The sequence below is a fragment of the Thamnophis sirtalis genome, unplaced genomic scaffold, assembly GCF_051295495.1.
Source record: "Thamnophis sirtalis isolate CommonGarterSnake01/CBP01778 unplaced genomic scaffold, rThaSir2_p1.2 scaffold_7, whole genome shotgun sequence".
In the NCBI taxonomy this organism is placed as follows: domain Eukaryota; kingdom Metazoa; phylum Chordata; class Lepidosauria; order Squamata; family Natricidae; genus Thamnophis; species Thamnophis sirtalis.
Genome location: NW_028261387.1, coordinates 67,471,526 through 67,489,563, shown reverse-complemented (window position 1 = coordinate 67,489,563; position 18,038 = coordinate 67,471,526). Strand labels below are relative to the sequence as shown.

Sequence of the window (18,038 nt, the reverse complement as noted above, 5' to 3'; positions counted from 1 at the left end):
AAAAGGGGAAAAAACACCTATGTCACTGAAACCAATTCCAATATATGCTATCACTTTTACATTACTGAGTAAAACTAGTGTACTTATGTAGCTTATGGCTGTGCAATTAACACATTTTAAAAAATCACTTAATTGAATAAATCTTAATGGGCATTGACCGCACCAGCGTGCCTAACATCCTTGTCCTACTGTCCCCATCTATTTGTATTCTTTTCTTTCGCTTATATTCATGTTTAGATTTATACCTGCTATCTTGTACGTTTGACAAACTAATAAATACAAATACCTTTTCTGCAGAATTGTGTATCGGCCCTAAAGAGAACAAGAGGGTGGTAAAAATGTAAAGCCCACCCATTCAAACAGCCCTTCCGCCTACCACTTCTTCCACTAGGAGTAACCACTAGAAGTACTATTACATTGATCAAAATGTACTACGCACAGAGGGCGGGGACACCTTCTCAAATATTATCAGCAACTCGCGAGCGGAACACTTTAACGTGCAGCCACAGGGACGGCACGGATAGCTTTTTTAAGCAGACCGGAAGTGCTCCAATTGTCAGCTCGTCATCCGCTTCTCGACGGAAGTTGCCTCTAAATCCTGAATTCTGGCGCCGCGACGTTTTGCCTGGACCCGTCGGTTGGGCATGGCGTTAGATCAACCGGCCCCGTGCCAACATTGTTGTAGGTTAGAACCGGACCTTTCCTGATAGCTCCTAGTTAGCGTCTTCTTCCAGTTTTTGGACCCGCCCGTTCAGCCGGCGGGGGTTCTTTATTGCTGTCTCGTCTTCGCGGGATCGCCCTTCCCAGGTGGGGCTTCACCTTTCTCAGCTGATACTTGAGTGAAAACCATAAAAAGCAGCAGATGGCTTTCTCCTCGGAGATCTACCGAATATCCGCTTAAGGTGCAGTTGTCCCAAAGGTGCTTTTTTTCAAGAGGCAACTGGACTTTCTGGCAACTGGACTTCCAGAAAGTCCCAGTAGCTTCTTGGGAAAAAAGCACCTTTGGGACCACCATGACCTGGATGACTGAGAACCGCATTAGGTTGCGGTTGTTAATTGTCACAGAACTATTTTCGGAAAGCATGATGCTGATTGTCCTAACTCTTTCCACAGCCACCAGCCTGCTGACTTTTCTCCAGGGTTCGAATTTCAAGCAATAAAGTGGTTGTGAAGTCATTCTGCCCTGCAATAATGTGAGACAGAAATAAGTAGAATAGAATAGAAAGAATAGAATTCTTTATTGACAAAGTGTTTTTTGTTTAGAAAAATCTTGCTACCCTCCTGGCAGATGAACCCTTGGTAAAATATTGGTACTTGGTAAAATGTTACCCATACTGAAGGTTTAATTAGCCATTTCAGTCTATAGGTAGCTTTTAGAACACTCTCTCAATTAAGACTTTACAATGAGGTACCTTTCTTCCTTTCTGTTTTAGAATGTATTATTTCCATTTTGGTCCCTTATTACTATGTGCTCTGGCATAGGTTTTCATTTTATTTATCAATAATAGAAACAAAAAGAATAACGATTATTGAATGAGAACTTTGAAACTTTTAATCATTTGCTCAATATTGTCTGGAAGAACATTCTCTATTTTAAGTCTTCAGACACTTATCATTTCTACCATCACAATACTACAGGGTTTTATAACGGCAAGTTTTCTAAAAACGTGGCCCTTATGTCTGCCATTTATGGCTGGCTTTGATTTGGAAGCCCTGGGTTTTGAGTGAGATTCCCATCAAATTTATTGTTTGTGTAATGAAGCAAAATTGAAGGAAGCACCTCCCCCACATCTTCTTTTTCCAACATGGCTGTCGCTTGGCTATTACTTTTGGGACAGGTAGAGTGGAGGCCTGCAGAACTTTGTATTTCTTTGTCTTAATTCAGAGCTTAGAATGGAGTTTTAGTAGTTTGATCAAGCAGTGCCAAACTGTTCTTACTGCCTGGCAACTTATTAACCAAATCTTTTCCATCTAGTGAGATATTTAAGAGGGCAGCTAGCATTGTCATATAGTCATAGGAAATGTTTGCTTCAAATATGAGAAGATTGAGACTTGACTCATCACATTCACCAGGTGGCAGTAGTGACCTATTTGCTATTTCAAATATAGTGAGCAAAAATGTAGAAGTTACTTGGATAAATTGTGAGGGAAGCATTGCAACCCGATGTATAAAATTTGTGGTTTGGGTACCATAACACTGGCTCACACATATTGTAGTGTCAAAATGTATTCAAATATTTGTTTGCCCATTAGGCTTCTGAGTAAGAAGTTGCATAACCAAGGGAACAGCTGATATGGCAGAAATGCAGATGGACCAAGCTCTGGCCAAACAACTTTTTTTTGAAGGTGCCACGGTTATAATTTTGAAAATGCCAGAAGGAACTGAGTTTGGCATTGACTACAACAGTTGGCAAATTGGTCCCAAGTTTTGTGGAGTCAAGATGATACCACCAGGCATTCATTTTTTTCATTACAGCAGTGTTGACAAAAACAATAGGAAAGAAAGTGGTCCTCGTACTGGTTTCTTCTTAAACTTGCAACGACGTGATTTAAAGATATTACACTGGGACGAACAAAGAGAAGAAGTAGACCTCACCCCAGCTTCTGAAAATGAGTCTGAAGCCATGAGAGTCAATCTCAAAGAGATGGACAAATGTCTGGGTCCATACCCTTATAATACCCTTAAAAAATGGGTCTCCCTCACTAATTTTATTAATGAATTTGTGATGCAAAAATTGCAGCCTGAAAATGGACAGATATGTGCCTTTTCTGAAGTGCTGCCTGTTCTGCCTGGAAAATATACTCAAGATCGAATTGAACAGAATCTACCCCAGTATGACACAGAATGCAAAAGTTATGCGGAAGGACTGGCCCGGCTTCCTAAAATGCAACTGAAGCCTGGCACTGAGATCAGATTCACAAAAATACCTAAACAAATGTATCCTGAAGGTGCCACACCTGAGGAAGTTACCAAGCATAGTATGGATCTCAGCTATGCTCTAGAAACAGTGATCAATCAACACTATGCCAACAATTCCCAGGATGTGCTTGGTAAGTGAATATGCCTTCTCAGATCTATCATTTTCTGCATTTTCTTTTACATCAGTACATGTATTATACTTTACAGTCAGTATTGCCTTGTCACTTTGATAAGCAAACCTTTACAAACGAATTTTGCAAAGAAAGTGAAACAATCCTGATAGTGAGTATGAAAACTTGGCCATTTTTATATTTTGGGATATGAATTATGAAGCCAATCCATAAGATAAAATAGCTGTGGTGATACATTTTCTCCCAGCTTTGCAAATTAACTATTATTATTAAACAACTATGAGCAATTGAGATAAAAAATGAATTAAAACAGTCAATAAATTCTCATATGCAGTACTAGTGACCCCTTATGGAAAGTTTAAAACAACACAACACTCAGTTTAATGGCAATTCTCTGACATTCTTTCATAGCAGTACAGCTTTTCAACATACTTTTGTAGCACATTTTCACTGTAATTAAGAAAAATTATTTACACGGTAAAATTTGTATTATAAGAATGTTGGGTTGTATAAATACCCTATATATGAACCAACAACAAAAGCAAATAAATTTTGACCCACTCAATATTATTTGCTTTAAGTGACTTGGTACTTCCACCAATTTATACTAAAGTAAAATGCTTTACCAAATTCATTTGGTTTTACAATTATATGTTTGCCTCCAAAAAAATCACTTCATGATCAAGTATAATTTTCCCTTTGTTGAGAAGGTTATCCAGCTGTACCCATTTTGTGAACTGTGAAAGGTACGAAATAGTAGATATCTCTCCTGTTCTTATCTTCTGCATGAAACTGCAGAATTGAGAAAATTCTTGTCTCTCTCTCTTTGATCCTGCTCTTCCAGAAGGCTTGTTATTTGCATTCCTTAGCATATGGATGAAATGGTACCCATGGATGATTATACTTATCTAGAATAGAATAGTATTCACAGATATCTTATGCTATGAAGAAATGTGCAGCTTGTCACAGTATTGTCCAAGTGTGCTGCAAATACATTTTCATTTTCTTTTTTGCATAAGTTTTATTTGCAGTTTTTCTTTAACAACCGACATTTTTTTGTGGACAGCATGATGACTGGGTTAACATATTTTTCACACAATGTTCTGAGTAATAATACCATTATATATACACAAAAATTTATCTTCTAACATTAATGTGCTCATTATAATTGTAATATAATCTTTTATATACTTATTAACTCCTAACATTTTGATATTATAGATGTCACTCAGTATTCCACCACATTTTTAATATCTCAACTTTCTATAAACATCATTAAAACCAATTATCAGTAAGGTCTAATCAGTTTATATCTCTTAAGTCCCCTGGATTCATAGTCCTTATAGGCTATATTTTCCAATATATTTTTTCCATCCTGTTAATCATAATACTTTTAAATACACCTAGTCCTAGTCTTCCATCTCCTAACATATCTGTGTTGATAATAAATTATATTATATATCTATATATGTACTACTATTTTCTCAATTTAAACTTTCTACTTATTTTTGTTGCTTTTCAATATTGTTACTACCTTACAAAATATTGTTTCTCTATCCATCATCTCTCAGCCTTTCTAGAATTTCATCATTTATTGATTTTTTGGTGATTCTTTTATATTTCTCTCTTGGAATCCTATGTGTCTTTCTACACAAATTGATTATTCCCTCTGTCTTATCCTTTATCTCCTGCTGCATCTTTTGAATATCCAACTATCATCCTTTCTTTGTTTTTATAAGCTCCTCATTTTCCCCTCTATTCTATTGTAAGCTCTTAAGGGATTGTCTCTTTGATTTTTAGTATTTGTCATTGCTGTCTTTTCAGTATTTTTCTCTTCTTTTAACTTATTTTTTATCTTTTTGTAGTTTATTTTGCATTGTCCCCTCTACCACTTCTAATTTCTCAGCTGTCTTCTGTGCATCATATTCATTTTTTCCCACCATTTGTTGAGTGCCCTCTACATCTTTATCTTTAAATATTCCCATCAACATCTTTTAGTTCTTTCTCGCTATTTCTAACTTTTCTTCATAAAACTTTATTGCCTCCTGCTGAGTCATTTTGTAATTAATATCCCTCTAATATCCTAGTATCCCAATATCTAAAAACTAAAAAAACAAACCCAAACCCAACCCCCAATTATTAGCAAGATTTGATCAATCACAAAGTTATTTCTCCAAATCCCTAAAGTGTCTATGAATTTGTGCTTTTCAGTTTTTATAATTTCCAATTTATACCTTCCCAGTTGTCCAGATTTTAAAATCTTATTTATCTTTTCTTCTTTTTCTTTTTTCCCCTTTCCTCCCTTCTGTCACTTTTCTTCTTTTGCTTCGTAAAATGATCTATCATGTAATGTTAATAGCCCAAATCCAACTTAGCCCTCCAAGTTTCTTCCAATCTTTCAAATCCTCTTTTCAATGTATTGTTCCAGTAGAGCTTTAGTGTTTAATTTAATTTGCCTTCTGAATCTTCAGGAAGCTCAGTAAATATTTCCCAGCATTCCAATTGCCTACTAAGATAAAGTCAAGGTCAGATAGTTTTCCAATTTACTTTTTGTTCATTTTCTTTTGGATTTTGTACAATGCAGTAATCTTCTTCCTCCAGTAGATGGCTACCCTGCTCCCAATGCCAGTGTTCCACAGAATATAAAAAACCAGAAACAAATGATTTTCATCCAGTCAAGGGAGTTAGAAATAAAGTTTAGAAAAGCAATTTCCCCCAATAGTCACTTTTCACACTGTTGTTTGATTTTTCCAGGCTTTTTATGCTTTAAATCATCCTTTGGGTTTTTATTTTACTACTTAATACAATACAATAGAGTACAATACAATACAATACAATACAATACAACACAATACCAGAGTTGGAAGGGACGTTGGAGGTCTTCTAGTCCAACCACCTGCCTAGGCAGGAAACCCTATACCAGCGATGGCAAACCTTTTTTGGCTCGCGTGCCATAAGTGGGGGGAGCGCAGGGGGGGTGATCTGCAGGCATGCCGCACCCATAATGCAATGTGTGACCCCCCAGTGTGCATGCGCGCACTACAGGTGTGACCCCCCCATTTTTTGCATGCTTTTTTCGCCCTTCCCAGGCTCCAGAGGCGTTATAGGAGCCTGGGGATGGTGAAAACAGCCTCCCCCACCCCGGAAGCCCTGTGGAGGCTTCAAGGACCTTCAGGAGGCTTCCCTGAAGCCTCAGGAGCAGTCAAAATGACCTTCCGTGCAAACCGGAAGTCTGTTCCCGAACTTTTGCGCTCCGGAGGCTTCAAGGAAGCCTTTGGAGCCTGGGGAGGGCGAAAAATGGCTTTAAAAAAGGGTGAACTCAGCTGGCCAGCGTAGGCATGCGCACTGGCCAGCTGACATGGCAGCACCTCGCGTGCCTGACAAATGGCTCCGTATGCCACCTGTGGCATGCGTGCCATAGGTTCGCCATCACTGCCCTATATCGTTCCAGACAAATGGCTAACCAACATCTTCTTACTGTTGGGGCATTTAAATCTTCTGGAGGCAAGCTGTTCCACTGATTAATTGTTCTAACTGTCAGGAAATTTATCCTTAGTTCTAAGTTACTTCTCTCCTTGATAAGTTTCCACCCATTGCTTCTTGTTCTACCCTCAGGTGCCTTGGAGAATAATTTGACTCCTTCTTCTTTGTGGCAACCCCTGAGATATTGGAATAATGCTATCATGTCTCCCCTAGTCCTTCTTTCTATTCAACTAGACATACCCAGTTCCTGCAACTGTTCTTCATATGTTTTAGTCTCCAGTTCCCTAATTGTCTTTGTTGCTTTTCTCTGCACTCTTTCCAGAGTCTCCACATCTGTTCTACTCGTGGCGACCAAAACTGAATGCAGTATTCCAAGTGTGGCCTTACCAAGGCATTATAAAGTGGTATTAACACTTCACATGATCTTTATTCTAACCCTCTGTTTATGCAGCCTAGAACTGTGTTGGCTTTTTTGGCAGCTGCTGCAGACTGCTGGCTCATATTTAAATGGTTGTCCATTAGGATTCCAAGATCCTTCTCACAGTTACTACTATTCAGCAAGGTACCACCTATACTGTGCATTTCGTTTTCCTTGCCTAAATGTAGAACCTTATTCTTTTCACCATTGAATTTCATTTTATTAGATAGTACCCAATGTTCAAGTTGTCAAGATCCTTCTGTATCTTAAGCCTGTCTTCTGGAGTGTTGGCTATTCCTGCCAGTTTGGTGTCATCTGCACATTTGATGAGTTCCCCATTTATTCCCTCATCCAAATCATTGATGAAGTTGTTTTCAGAGTACTGGGCCTAAAACATAGCCTTGGATTAATCTTTAATTTTTCTCTTTAGTTTTTAGCCTTTAATTTTTCTCCATAAATCCAATCATCACTTTTTTAGTGTTTGGAAATCATTTTTGGAACTTTAAGTTTAAATTAAGTCTCTAAGGTAACAGTTGGAAATTTTCTCACCCAGTTTCACTGCTCTGTCCACACATTGCTCCAGCCCAAGTTCTTAAGTGTCCTCGTTGTCCCAGCTTGTGACTGACCAAAAATGGCTGTCGTCCCTGCTGCTGTTCAGGAGAGCTTTATTCGGATCAGTGAGGAAATTGTGTTTTCCTCATGATCGACGAAGTACCTCTCCTTTCTTCATCTCCCCTCCAGGGAGGCTTAACTCCATAGGGTCTCCCAGCAAGCAGTTGCTGGCTGTATTTCACGGAGTCCAGCAGACCTCCGCTATTTTCCAGCCATTCTCACTGCAATGTCAACTGGAAGTCGCTGGAAATACATGAATGAATCTATACTAGAGGTAGTCATCAACTTATAACCACTCATTTACAGAGTGTTCAAAGTTACAGCAGCACTGAAAAAGTGATTTATGACCATTTTTCATACTTACGACCACTGCAACATCCCCATGGTCATGTCATCATGTTCAGCAACCTTTTGATAAAGTGACTGCAGAAGCGAGATTCACTTAACTGTGATAAGAAAAATTGTAAAACAGGGCAAAGCTCACTTAACTGTCTCATTTAGCAACAGAAATGTTGGGTTCAATTGTGGCCATAAGCTGAGGACTATCTATATACCCTTTTCTTTTAATTTTTGCAACTTTTAATGCCACTTGATTCTCCAGAAGAATGAATATAGGTTGAGGATAGGTCACTTAATGGAGTGGTATTTATAGGTAAGTAAAACTCTGCACATTTCAGAAGAGTGGATAAACTGAGTGGGAGACCTTATGGATGGGAATTTAAATCAGAGAGAGATCATGTGGGCTGTATTCATTTATTGCTGGATAAGGTTGCACTACTGTAAAAAATCATTGGTAGTTTGAGATAGCCATACATCCGTGTTTGTCCCTGGAAGTATATGTTATCCTGTGTCCAAGTATAATGTGCTTGCGATAAATGGAAGTCAGACAAATATGGTGTGCTGTTTGGAAGATACTGTTACTTCAGAACACTTGATTACTAAAGTGGGGCTCTGTTTTATACTAGTGTATGCCTAGGCCAGGGCTGTTAAAACTTGTGACCCGCAGACCGGATGGGTCATATGCTGGCCACACCTGGTTTAGAGAAGAGGAAAAAGATCCTGATACGTGATGCCACTGTGACGGTGTGAGTTTGATACCCCTGGCCTAGACCATACAATTTTGCTACTTCCCAATCTAGTTCTAGATCTTAGGCCAGAGGGATGGGGTTTCCTTTTGGTTTTCTTTTGGTACCTTCAGACCACTGCCTGAACAAGTGATTTCCTTTCTTCCTGGAGCTGAAAAAAAAAAGATTGCCCCCAGGGTCATCCAGCTGGCCTAAAATGGTCTACCTGTTTCCAATCTGGGTTTTAACCATGACATCAACTGATTCTAAGTGATGATGGTTAGGAGATACTATCATATACTTAATAATATGTTAAATAAATAAAGCAACCATGCAACCAGGATTAATGCTATAGTTGTTCTGTATTTCTTACATTTCCTTGCTGGGATCTTTCTAGGGGAGCTACAGTTTGCCTTCATCTGCTTCCTGATTGGGAACGTATATGATGCATTTGAGCACTGGAAAACACTCCTGAATCTCTTGTGCAGATCAGAGGAGGCCATAGTGAAACATCAAGCTGTGTTCAACCATCTCATTTCTATCCTGTACCATCAGCTCAATGAAATCCCAGCTGATTTCTTTGTAGACATAGTCTCCCAAGACAACTTTTTAACTAACACTTTGCAGGTAAGAGAATTCCATCTTAAACAGTTTTCAGCAGCAGCAATGGGAAATACGCCCAGTAATCATGGGATAATGTATCATGTTCAGGTAGTCCTCAACTTACAACAGTCTGTTTAGTGATGGTTCAAAGTTACAGCAACACTGAAAAATATGACTTGTGACCATTTTTCATAGTTACAATCTTTGCAGCATCCTCATGTTCATGTGATCAAAATTCAGATGCTTGGCAACTGGTTCATATTTATGACCTTTGCTGTGTCCCAAGGTCATGTGATCCCTTTTGCGACCTTTTGACAAGCAAAGTCAATGGGGAAGCCAGATTCACTTAACAATCAGGTTACTAATGCATCAGCTGCAGTGATTCACTTAACTGCCAAGAGAAGTTGTAAATGGGGCAAAGCTCAATTAACAAATGTCTCACGTAAGAGGACTCAATTATGAATGTAAGTTAGGGACTACCTGTACACATGGTATAAGTAAGGGGAGAAATAGTAAGAAAATCTTACTCTTTTAAAAAAGAACCATTAGTAAAAAGATATTTTGTTTTAAATAAATACATTAAAATATACTATTGGATTGCATGATAACTCTGATAATATATGAATACTTGACTTTAGGAAAAATGTTTTGAAGTGTTTCTTTAAAGCAAAGTTAAACATAACATAAAAAGTATCCCAAGCAAAATACAATTAAAAATTTAATTTTGAAAGAGAATTAGATGTAACATTGTTCTTGGGTTATTTTCAATATAGATGATCCCACAACAAATTCATTCTCCACTTCTTATTTTGTTTTTAATAGAATCATTCATGCCTTACAGTTTGAAATAACTGATGTGTTTGTTACAGCTGACAATAAGTGACTGATTGCTGTTGCGTTTAGTTTTGACCTTAATAATAGACTCTGTTAAAACAGCAATTTAATCAGAAGCACAGTGGGAGGTATTTAAGTCTGAGTCTCACTTAGCATTTCCATCTTTTGCTGAAAAGTTTAGATATGCTTTCATATCTATGATTACTCTGTATATTCCTCCCCAATTTGGAGACTGAACTTCTCATCAACTAACGTACTACTTTGTTAAACATTCTGAAATTTGCTCTGTAGATCCAGAGGGCACTCAGATTGGGGAAGGCTGTTATAAAACTCTCTAGAAACCATATCATTGCTCTTTATATCAGTATGTGGACATGAAATAGTCAAGAATTTATAGGCATTAGTCTTTTTTCCTGTCCCTTATTGTCAGAATGGACATTTTTGATTATTTTAAAATTTGCTACATTTTCTGTTGATACAGTTGCTTGTGAAATTGTTACCTTGCCAGCAGCCTCAAGCATGCTAACATTTCTTCTGAAACACTTTTTCTAACATATGCCTTATTTTTGCTCAAATGTTTTTTATAATGGAAATCAATTATTCCTTTGCTTTTCTGCCTGTTGTCCTGTCACTCTCTCTTTAAGCAAATGCAAATAATTTGCTTAATCATATTTTAGAATAGTTTCTCAGAGCCATTAAAAAGTTACAAGAAAGATGAACTAAGCTTCTATATGAGAGACTTTATCTTAAAAATTAACTTGGAATAAAGTTTGATGACACATAGTTTTCCAGTAAACCTGAAGCATAAACATAATTAACTCTCAATTTCCAAAATGTTTCCATTAGAGAATTTCTAATCATTTAGGCCTAATCCTTTTTGAGGGCAGGTGTTGTGGCCCGCCAACAGCCAGCGGAGCTGGCAGCAGAGTCGGACAGTGAGAAGGTTGGGGAAGAACATGGGCTAGTCCTGTAGGCTGAGAAAGGCTCGGTTGAGGGCTCTGCGTCAAGAGGCAGAGATGGGGCCAAGACCGTCTGGCAATTCTCAGGTGCCTTCAGAGCTAGACAGCAATGAGACAGAGGAACAACTGGAGCCTGTTCCCATGTGCAGTGCTGCCAAAAGAAAAGAACAGCTAAGAAATCAGGGTCAACTTGGGAGTAAAGCCACAGGTGGACGGTAAATGGCCCCTCCCATAGGAAATAAAAGACCGGAGTGGGCTTTTGCAGTTCATTAGTTCTTTTGTTAGTTCATTTCAGGAGTGTGAAGATCTGTTTGTGAATCTCAGAGACTCTGTGCCAAAGTCTTTCCTTGCACAGCACTGCATTTGAAAAATATTTACATGGCAGCTCTCCAAGCTAGATAAGGTCTATGGTCATAACTTCACCTTTGAAAGACTGTTTATCAGGCCTTTGCTGAATGTGAAGAATTAACATTCGTTTAATAAAAGGGGTTTTGTCAGGACCAGGAATCTGCTTCGTGCTTTTTGGGGATGCCTAAGTCAGAACAGTAGGAAGTAGACAGAAAAGGAACAGAAAGTCCTCACGTATGCAGAGAACCCAATAGTATTTTGAATCCTAACCATGGATAGTTTTTTGTATTTTCTGCACACTCCTACAACAGTTTTCTTAAGAAATTGAAATTCAATGAAGCTGCATAAATGCAGATTGTTTCATTACAACATTGAAGCCAGACATTTTTTTTAACTAGCTAGATGAAAAAGGTCTTAGCTCTTTTATGGCTTTTATAAGAAAGAGTTTTTGTTCGCAGATGGCCATTAACAGATTTCAAGAAAGCCATTAAGTGCATATCTGTTTCATTCACCTATTTCCTTCCTTATGTATCATGACTAATGAAGAACTTTTGGAAACTCAATGGCCTGCAACTGCTTATTGACTTGAATAAACTTATTTGTTTAGGAAAGAGAGGGAAATTTGTTTTCTTGTTCTTCAGCTATTGGCTAATCATTTTAGATATGTTTTCCTCATCTTCTGTTTCAATAAAGGTTCTTTGTTCCTCACTAGAGAGGCATGAAAAAAATCCAAGAGAAAGCTCAAGGATCTGAATCCTATGGAAAAATTATAAGAGTAAAATATGTCATATAAGATCTAATGGACTGGAAAACTGCAGGTTAATGGGAAGAAAGAAGTGGAGCACTGCATATGCAAGTAGTCCTTGACTTACAAGAGTTCATTTAGTGACTGTTCAAGGTTACCTCATTGAAAAAAGTGACATGACAATTTTTCACATTTAGAACTGTTCCAGCATCCCCATGATCACAAGATCAGAATTCAGACATCCGACAACTGACTCATAGTTAATGTGTCCTTGGGTTATGTGACCACCTTTTGCGACCTTCTGACAAGCAAAATCAGTGGGGAAGCCAGATTTATTTATTTTATATTATATTTTATTTATTTTTATTTATTATAATTTATCAAACAGAAACAAAAACAGGAATAATATAAAAATACAATGACAGGGACGATAGGCACATTAATGCGCTTATGCATGCCTTCTCTATGGACCTCTTAAGTGTTCACTTAAAATTCACTTAACAACTGTGTAACTAACTGAACTGCCATCATTCGCTTAACAACTGTGGCAAAGAAGGTCATAAAATGAGGCCAAACTCACTTAACAAATGTCTTGGGCTCAATTTTGGTCTTAAGGCAAGGACTACCTGTATTTGCTAATTGGCAATGGGAAATTTTGTGTGGATGGGCTGATACCAAGGAAGATGTTCTGAAGATTGGCAGGTGGGCAGATAGCAGATCTTTAGGTAGAGGGCCAAGACCAAATGTGTACTTTTATGCATGTGCAAATGGCAGATGGTTTTAATAGACATTCAGAAGAGGAGACGTGAATGTTTCAAAAATAAAACAGGACACGATGCCAAAAATTTGGGAATCCTTGTCTAGATTCTTTCCTCCTTACTTGAGCCTACAATAGAACTATGTTTGATTATACCGGAGCTATCAATCTGTTGCCTTGGAAATCATTATGTTTAACAAATTTAGAACAGTAGAAAAGAAATTGGGAGATTGAATTTTTAAACTTTAAGGGTTGGGTCTAATACAAATATAAATAAAAAGTTAATGGATTTGTGTAAAAAATATCTAAATTCCAATAGCTCCTAAACACATAGTCTTAATATAATTTGAATAATATGAATAATGTTTCCCTCTCATGTTCTTTAATGAAAGAAAAACAGAAAATGGGTCAGATCTGGCTGGGAGCTGCAAAACAAATATATATATATCCAGATCCCCCCACCACCCAGTGTAGTGCTCTGGGAAAAGCAACTGAGCAGCGGTCTAGCATGCTGCAGAACTGCTTCATTCTGAACCCATGACCCAGAGGAGGGCTCCTGTTAAAGAGTTGGAAATAATTCCAGGCGCCATGTGTCGCATGCATTCCCTGTATTGTTCTTTACATCAGATCTGCTCTGAATAGCCTCTTAATCATATATTTTCCTTTGTCTCTTTGTCTGTTTTGTTTGCCACTGTCTTTTTCTCATATCCATGTTATATTGCATCTTTCCGTCATTCTCACTTTTACAGCATTCTCTTTCAAATAATCCTTATGTACACTGAGAGCATATACCATATGCACCAAAGAGAAATTCCGTGTGTGTCCAGTCACACTTGGCCAATAAAGAATTCTATTCTATTCTATTCTTAGATTACATTTAGACAGTGACGTGCGGTGAGGTTTATGGCTGGTGAGGCAAGCGGGCAAAAGCTGCCCTGCCACCCCGGCGCTGTGTCGGACATAGCAGCAGGGCGGCTTTTGCCTCTAGCCCGCGGCGGCAGGGCGGCTTTTGCCATCTTTCAAGAAAGCTTTTCCTGGAAGCTTTGCGGGGAAACCCTGCAGGCCCCGGGAAGCAAGAGGTGTGGAGGGGATGCAGAAATGTGGAGGGGACCACAGAGCTGGAGGAAGAGGAGGAGGAGTGGGGAAGAAGAAGAGGAAGACTCCGGAGTTGGCTCACTTGCCCGTCCGTCGGGTGGTTCAAGCACTGCACTCCCTCTGCCTGGCTGCTGTTGCTTGCCTGCCTGGCTGTGATCGCGGAGCCCCGTTGGGCAGTGGCGGCACTGACCTGGAGCTGGATCGTGGGCAGGCGGCGCAAAGCAGGGGAAGTGATAGGTGGCGGGAGCGGGAGGCAGCCAGGCAGGGGCGATGCTCCGGAGCGCCCCCTCCACCCTGCCTGCCTGCTTCGACTGCTGGGGAGCACCCTTGCCTTCTTGCCTTGCCGCTCCCCTCTGCGTCAAGGCTCACCGCAGGCAAAGAGTCTCCTCGGAGGATCCCGCTCAGCTCCCCAGAGCCCAGCCAGGGGTTGATGATGTCTGCGGGGCTCATATGGGAAAGATGTGCTCTCCCCCTGCCCCCAAGTCCTTACCGGTCTGCCAGCGCGCAAACCTCTTTTACAACAACCTCGCTATGTAGGACAAACAGGGCACCATGAGCCTCCCTCCTATCCTTGGAGATCAGTCTTCCAAGCAGTTGTTGCCCCGGATCTGAAAGCAAGAACAGCCGGGGGGAGGGAGGGGGATGTGAGTCAGGCTGCAATGAACAGCTGGTTTCGGACGAAACGGTCATTTCGGCTGCGGTTTCAGATTGCAGAGGGGAGTGGTCCCGGCGTTGCAAAAAAAAAGAAGTGTCATTTCATGTTAGTCCAGGAGGTGTCCAATCTGGCAGAAGCTTTCTTGAAAGCAGGCAAAAGCCGCCCTGGCGGTAGAGGCAAAAGCCGCCCTGACGCTATGTCCAAAAGCCCTGCTGCTATGTCCAAAAGCCCTGCTGCTATGTCCAAAAGCCCTGCTGCTATGTCCAAAAGCACTGCCGCTATGTCCTACATAAAAAAAAAGTGCCAGCCCACGTGCCAGCAGAGGCGGGTAAAACACACACACACACAAAAAAAAAAATTACTTACAAATTACATTAATTTTGAATTCCTCCCCTCCCTCTGACCCACATACCTTTTCCAGAGGATTTGAACTCTGTTCTTGTCTGCCATGATGAAAATGTAAAAATGTAAAAGGAAAAACGCAAAAGCTGCTGAGGTTAGGCTGGGTTAGCTGCTGCCAGAGTCTCCAATGGATGACTCTGCTTAACTGTTTTAAACAGCCTCTAAAAATGCCCTCTACAGGAGGAGGCGAGAGAACCACGTGCCTCATCTATGTAAGGAATTTTTTGGCTTTTAACCCTTGCTTAACTCTGCTCGAGAGATCATAAAGTCAGACTAAGTGAGGCACGTGGTTCTCCCGCCTCCTCCTGTAGAGGGCATTTTATTAGAGGCTTTTTTAAACAGTTAAGCACTAAGCAGAATCATCCACTGTGACTCTGGCAGCAACTACCTCAGCCTTTTTCCTTTTACATTTTTTTTCTTTTCATGATGACAGTGGTGAGGCCCTGCCTCCCCTGACTGCACGTCCCTGTATTTAGATTACCGTTCAGAGTTGTGACAGCACTTACACATGGGGGACTTACAACCAGTCTTGAAAGTTCAGGCCATCGCAAAGTCCCCACAGTTGTGTGATTGCGATTCAGGCATTTGGCAACCAGTTCACACTTATGTTTTGTCATTATACTGTGTTTCTCTGAAAATAAGACAGGGTCTTATTTTCTTTTGACCCCCCCTTAAAATAAGTGCTTGGCCTTATTTTTGGGGAGGTCTTATTATTTTTGAGGTGCAGGAGGTGGCGAGTGTGGTCACCTCATGGCTGTTGCTGTGTTGTACATTACTGGGCCTGCCAATTTTTGTGGCGGCCATTAGCATGACAGAACAGGCGTGATGGCTAGGTTGTTGGAGCAGCCATTAGGTAAGGGCGTGTGGGGTGCATGGGGCATGCCCCCCCCCCCCGGGCTTGTCTCCTCACCTCGTGTTGTTTGCGCAGCAAGCAACCAGAGGAAATAGGGGGGACTGGCTTCACATCTGTTTAAATATTTTCAGGAGGGGGCTTATTTTGGGAGGATGGCTTATTTTAGTGCATGTGCTTAAAAGCCCAATTGGGCTTATTATCCGGGAGGTCTTATTTTTGGGAAAACAGGGTAGTTATTTTTCTATTTATGATATATACGCTTCTTAGAAGTTCGCGGGACCATTCAACATTGGACTAAAAAAATATGGTCAGCCTAAAATTTAATTTTTATTCTGGTCACATTAGACTGAATTATCTTTCTCTTAAAGGGTGACCCGATCTGAGGGGGATGGGGGGGGGGTTATAGGATTGTCTAGTCTATTCTAAAATGTTGTATTAATTGGTGTGTAATGTATTTTTAGGTGTTCTTCTCTTACACTTGTAATCCAGCTGTTGACAGGACTCTGAGGAAGAAGGCAGAAAGATTTAAAGCCCACTTAACCAAGAAATTCAAGTGGGACTTTGAGGCTGAGCCGGAGGACTGTGCCCCCATAGTTGTTGAACTACCAGAAGGAACATTTGTGGACTGAACATGACTCTGTTTTTTTTAATATTACTATAATTTTCTAGTTGTACCATACGTTGCAGCTGTGAAACATATTCATCATATTTTGCTTCTTTTTGTACATACAGAATGCAAGAATTTTTCCTTATAGAAAAAGTAGACAAGATGGTTCTCCAAATGATTTTTTTCCCACATTGTTCTTGAGTCTTGGATATTGAACAAAGTTAGGCTTATTTCACTGCAAAAATGAATACTGTGACATGTTTTGAACAATATCGAAGAAGGAAACACCAAATGCTACTGTTTGACTTAGTCCAGTAATAATTGTTTTCGTTGATTTTATTTTGTGGTGGAACTTTAGGCTGCACTAGAGTTCTTCCCATTTCATCAGTTTTATTTCATCCACTCCTAGTTTTTCTTACCCTTTCAAAAATATAAAAATGAAAAGTGAGTTACCGTGAATTGAAAGGAAAAAGAAATGTCTTAACTTTGACAATATTCTGTCTAAGCTGTTTCTAAAAAGCTACACCGAACGTGCACCCTTCTTTTTAGAATGTCCTCTCAGGACAGGCTGCTTTCTGCTGTTACTTCACAGGAATGAAAATGTTATAAAATAGCCTAGAGCAAGCATAGGGCCTGTTATCTTGTAATGTTTTCTCTGGGGTGCAGGATGCTGTTAAATTTTTCAAACATTCCCTACTATGTGAAGATTTAGCTTGCTCATTTCTTTTCAGGCTATAAGGCGCCTTCAAGGGTTGGTATGCCTATGTAACAAAATAACTTGTATTACTGTTCAACACAATAAACTGCCTATATCAGTTTGCCCAATGAATTTTCCCCAATGTCTTCTTTGTATGAACTTTCCAAAGGTGTGTGCTTCTATTTGTTTTATTAAATTTATATGCCACTCATCTCACTACTGAAGCAACTGGGAGGCTTAATCATTACTGATAATGCTATGATTGGGATAAAAATACTGTTGATCATTCTTACAACCTTTAAAGTCTCTTTTTCCTACTCAAAGACAACTTAGCATTGGAGCACTATAGTTTAGCCCAGAGTTTATTGGGCAGTTCCAGAAAGCCAGTGGTCTTGTTGTGTTAAACTCTCTAGCAGTTTTGCAGCCTTGTTTTATCTGTCTTCCGTTTGAGCAAGTCATGTGCTTTTCAGGTGGCTCTTAGGAGGGTGTTCTGCCCTGATCTCTTCCTTCACAACCTTTTCAGGTATGTATCTTGGGGTAGAAATTGCTAGCAAAGAAAAAGAAATGAAATTCTGGCAGTACTAAGTTCATTATCTTATTAATGACATCCTGTTCATTGGAGAAGCTCTTGGAGTGTAAGGCAATGAAGAGCTAATTTCTAAGTATATAACCACACGCATTATGGCAAGAACCATGCCCCAATTTAAGGCAAATATAGTCTACTCTACACTAAATTTCAGAATAAATGCTATTTTTAAAATTGGCCAAATCATTTGCATATTAATATTTATTTTTCATTTACCTATCCTATTATTGTATTATAGATAAATTTCAAGTGGTAAGTTCTTTTTAATA

At 39.6% G+C, this 18,038-nt stretch overlaps 1 protein-coding gene across 1 annotated transcript; it reads left to right on the top strand.

The window, feature by feature from the left end:
- Positions 1–564: 564 nt before the first annotated feature.
- On the top strand, positions 565–17,315 carry AAR2 (AAR2 splicing factor). Its single transcript, XM_014054821.2, has 4 exons — positions 565–807; positions 2,254–3,051; positions 9,026–9,255; positions 16,341–17,315. The coding sequence occupies exons 2-4, from the start codon at positions 2,295–2,297 to the stop codon at positions 16,506–16,508; spliced, it is 1,155 nt and encodes a 384-aa protein (XP_013910296.1). The 5' UTR covers positions 565–807; positions 2,254–2,294; the 3' UTR covers positions 16,509–17,315.
- The last annotated feature ends 723 nt before the right edge of the window (positions 17,316–18,038 follow it).

Coding starts and splice junctions, on each gene's coding strand:
- AAR2 (XM_014054821.2), top strand. CDS start 2,295: ATGGCAGAAATGCAGATGGACCAAGCTCTGGCCAAACAACTTTTTTTT. Junction 3,052..9,025: donor CAATTCCCAGGATGTGCTTG/GTAAGTGAATAT, acceptor GGATCTTTCTAG/GGGAGCTACAGTTTGCCTTC. Junction 9,256..16,340: donor TTTTAACTAACACTTTGCAG/GTAAGAGAATTC, acceptor ATGTATTTTTAG/GTGTTCTTCTCTTACACTTG.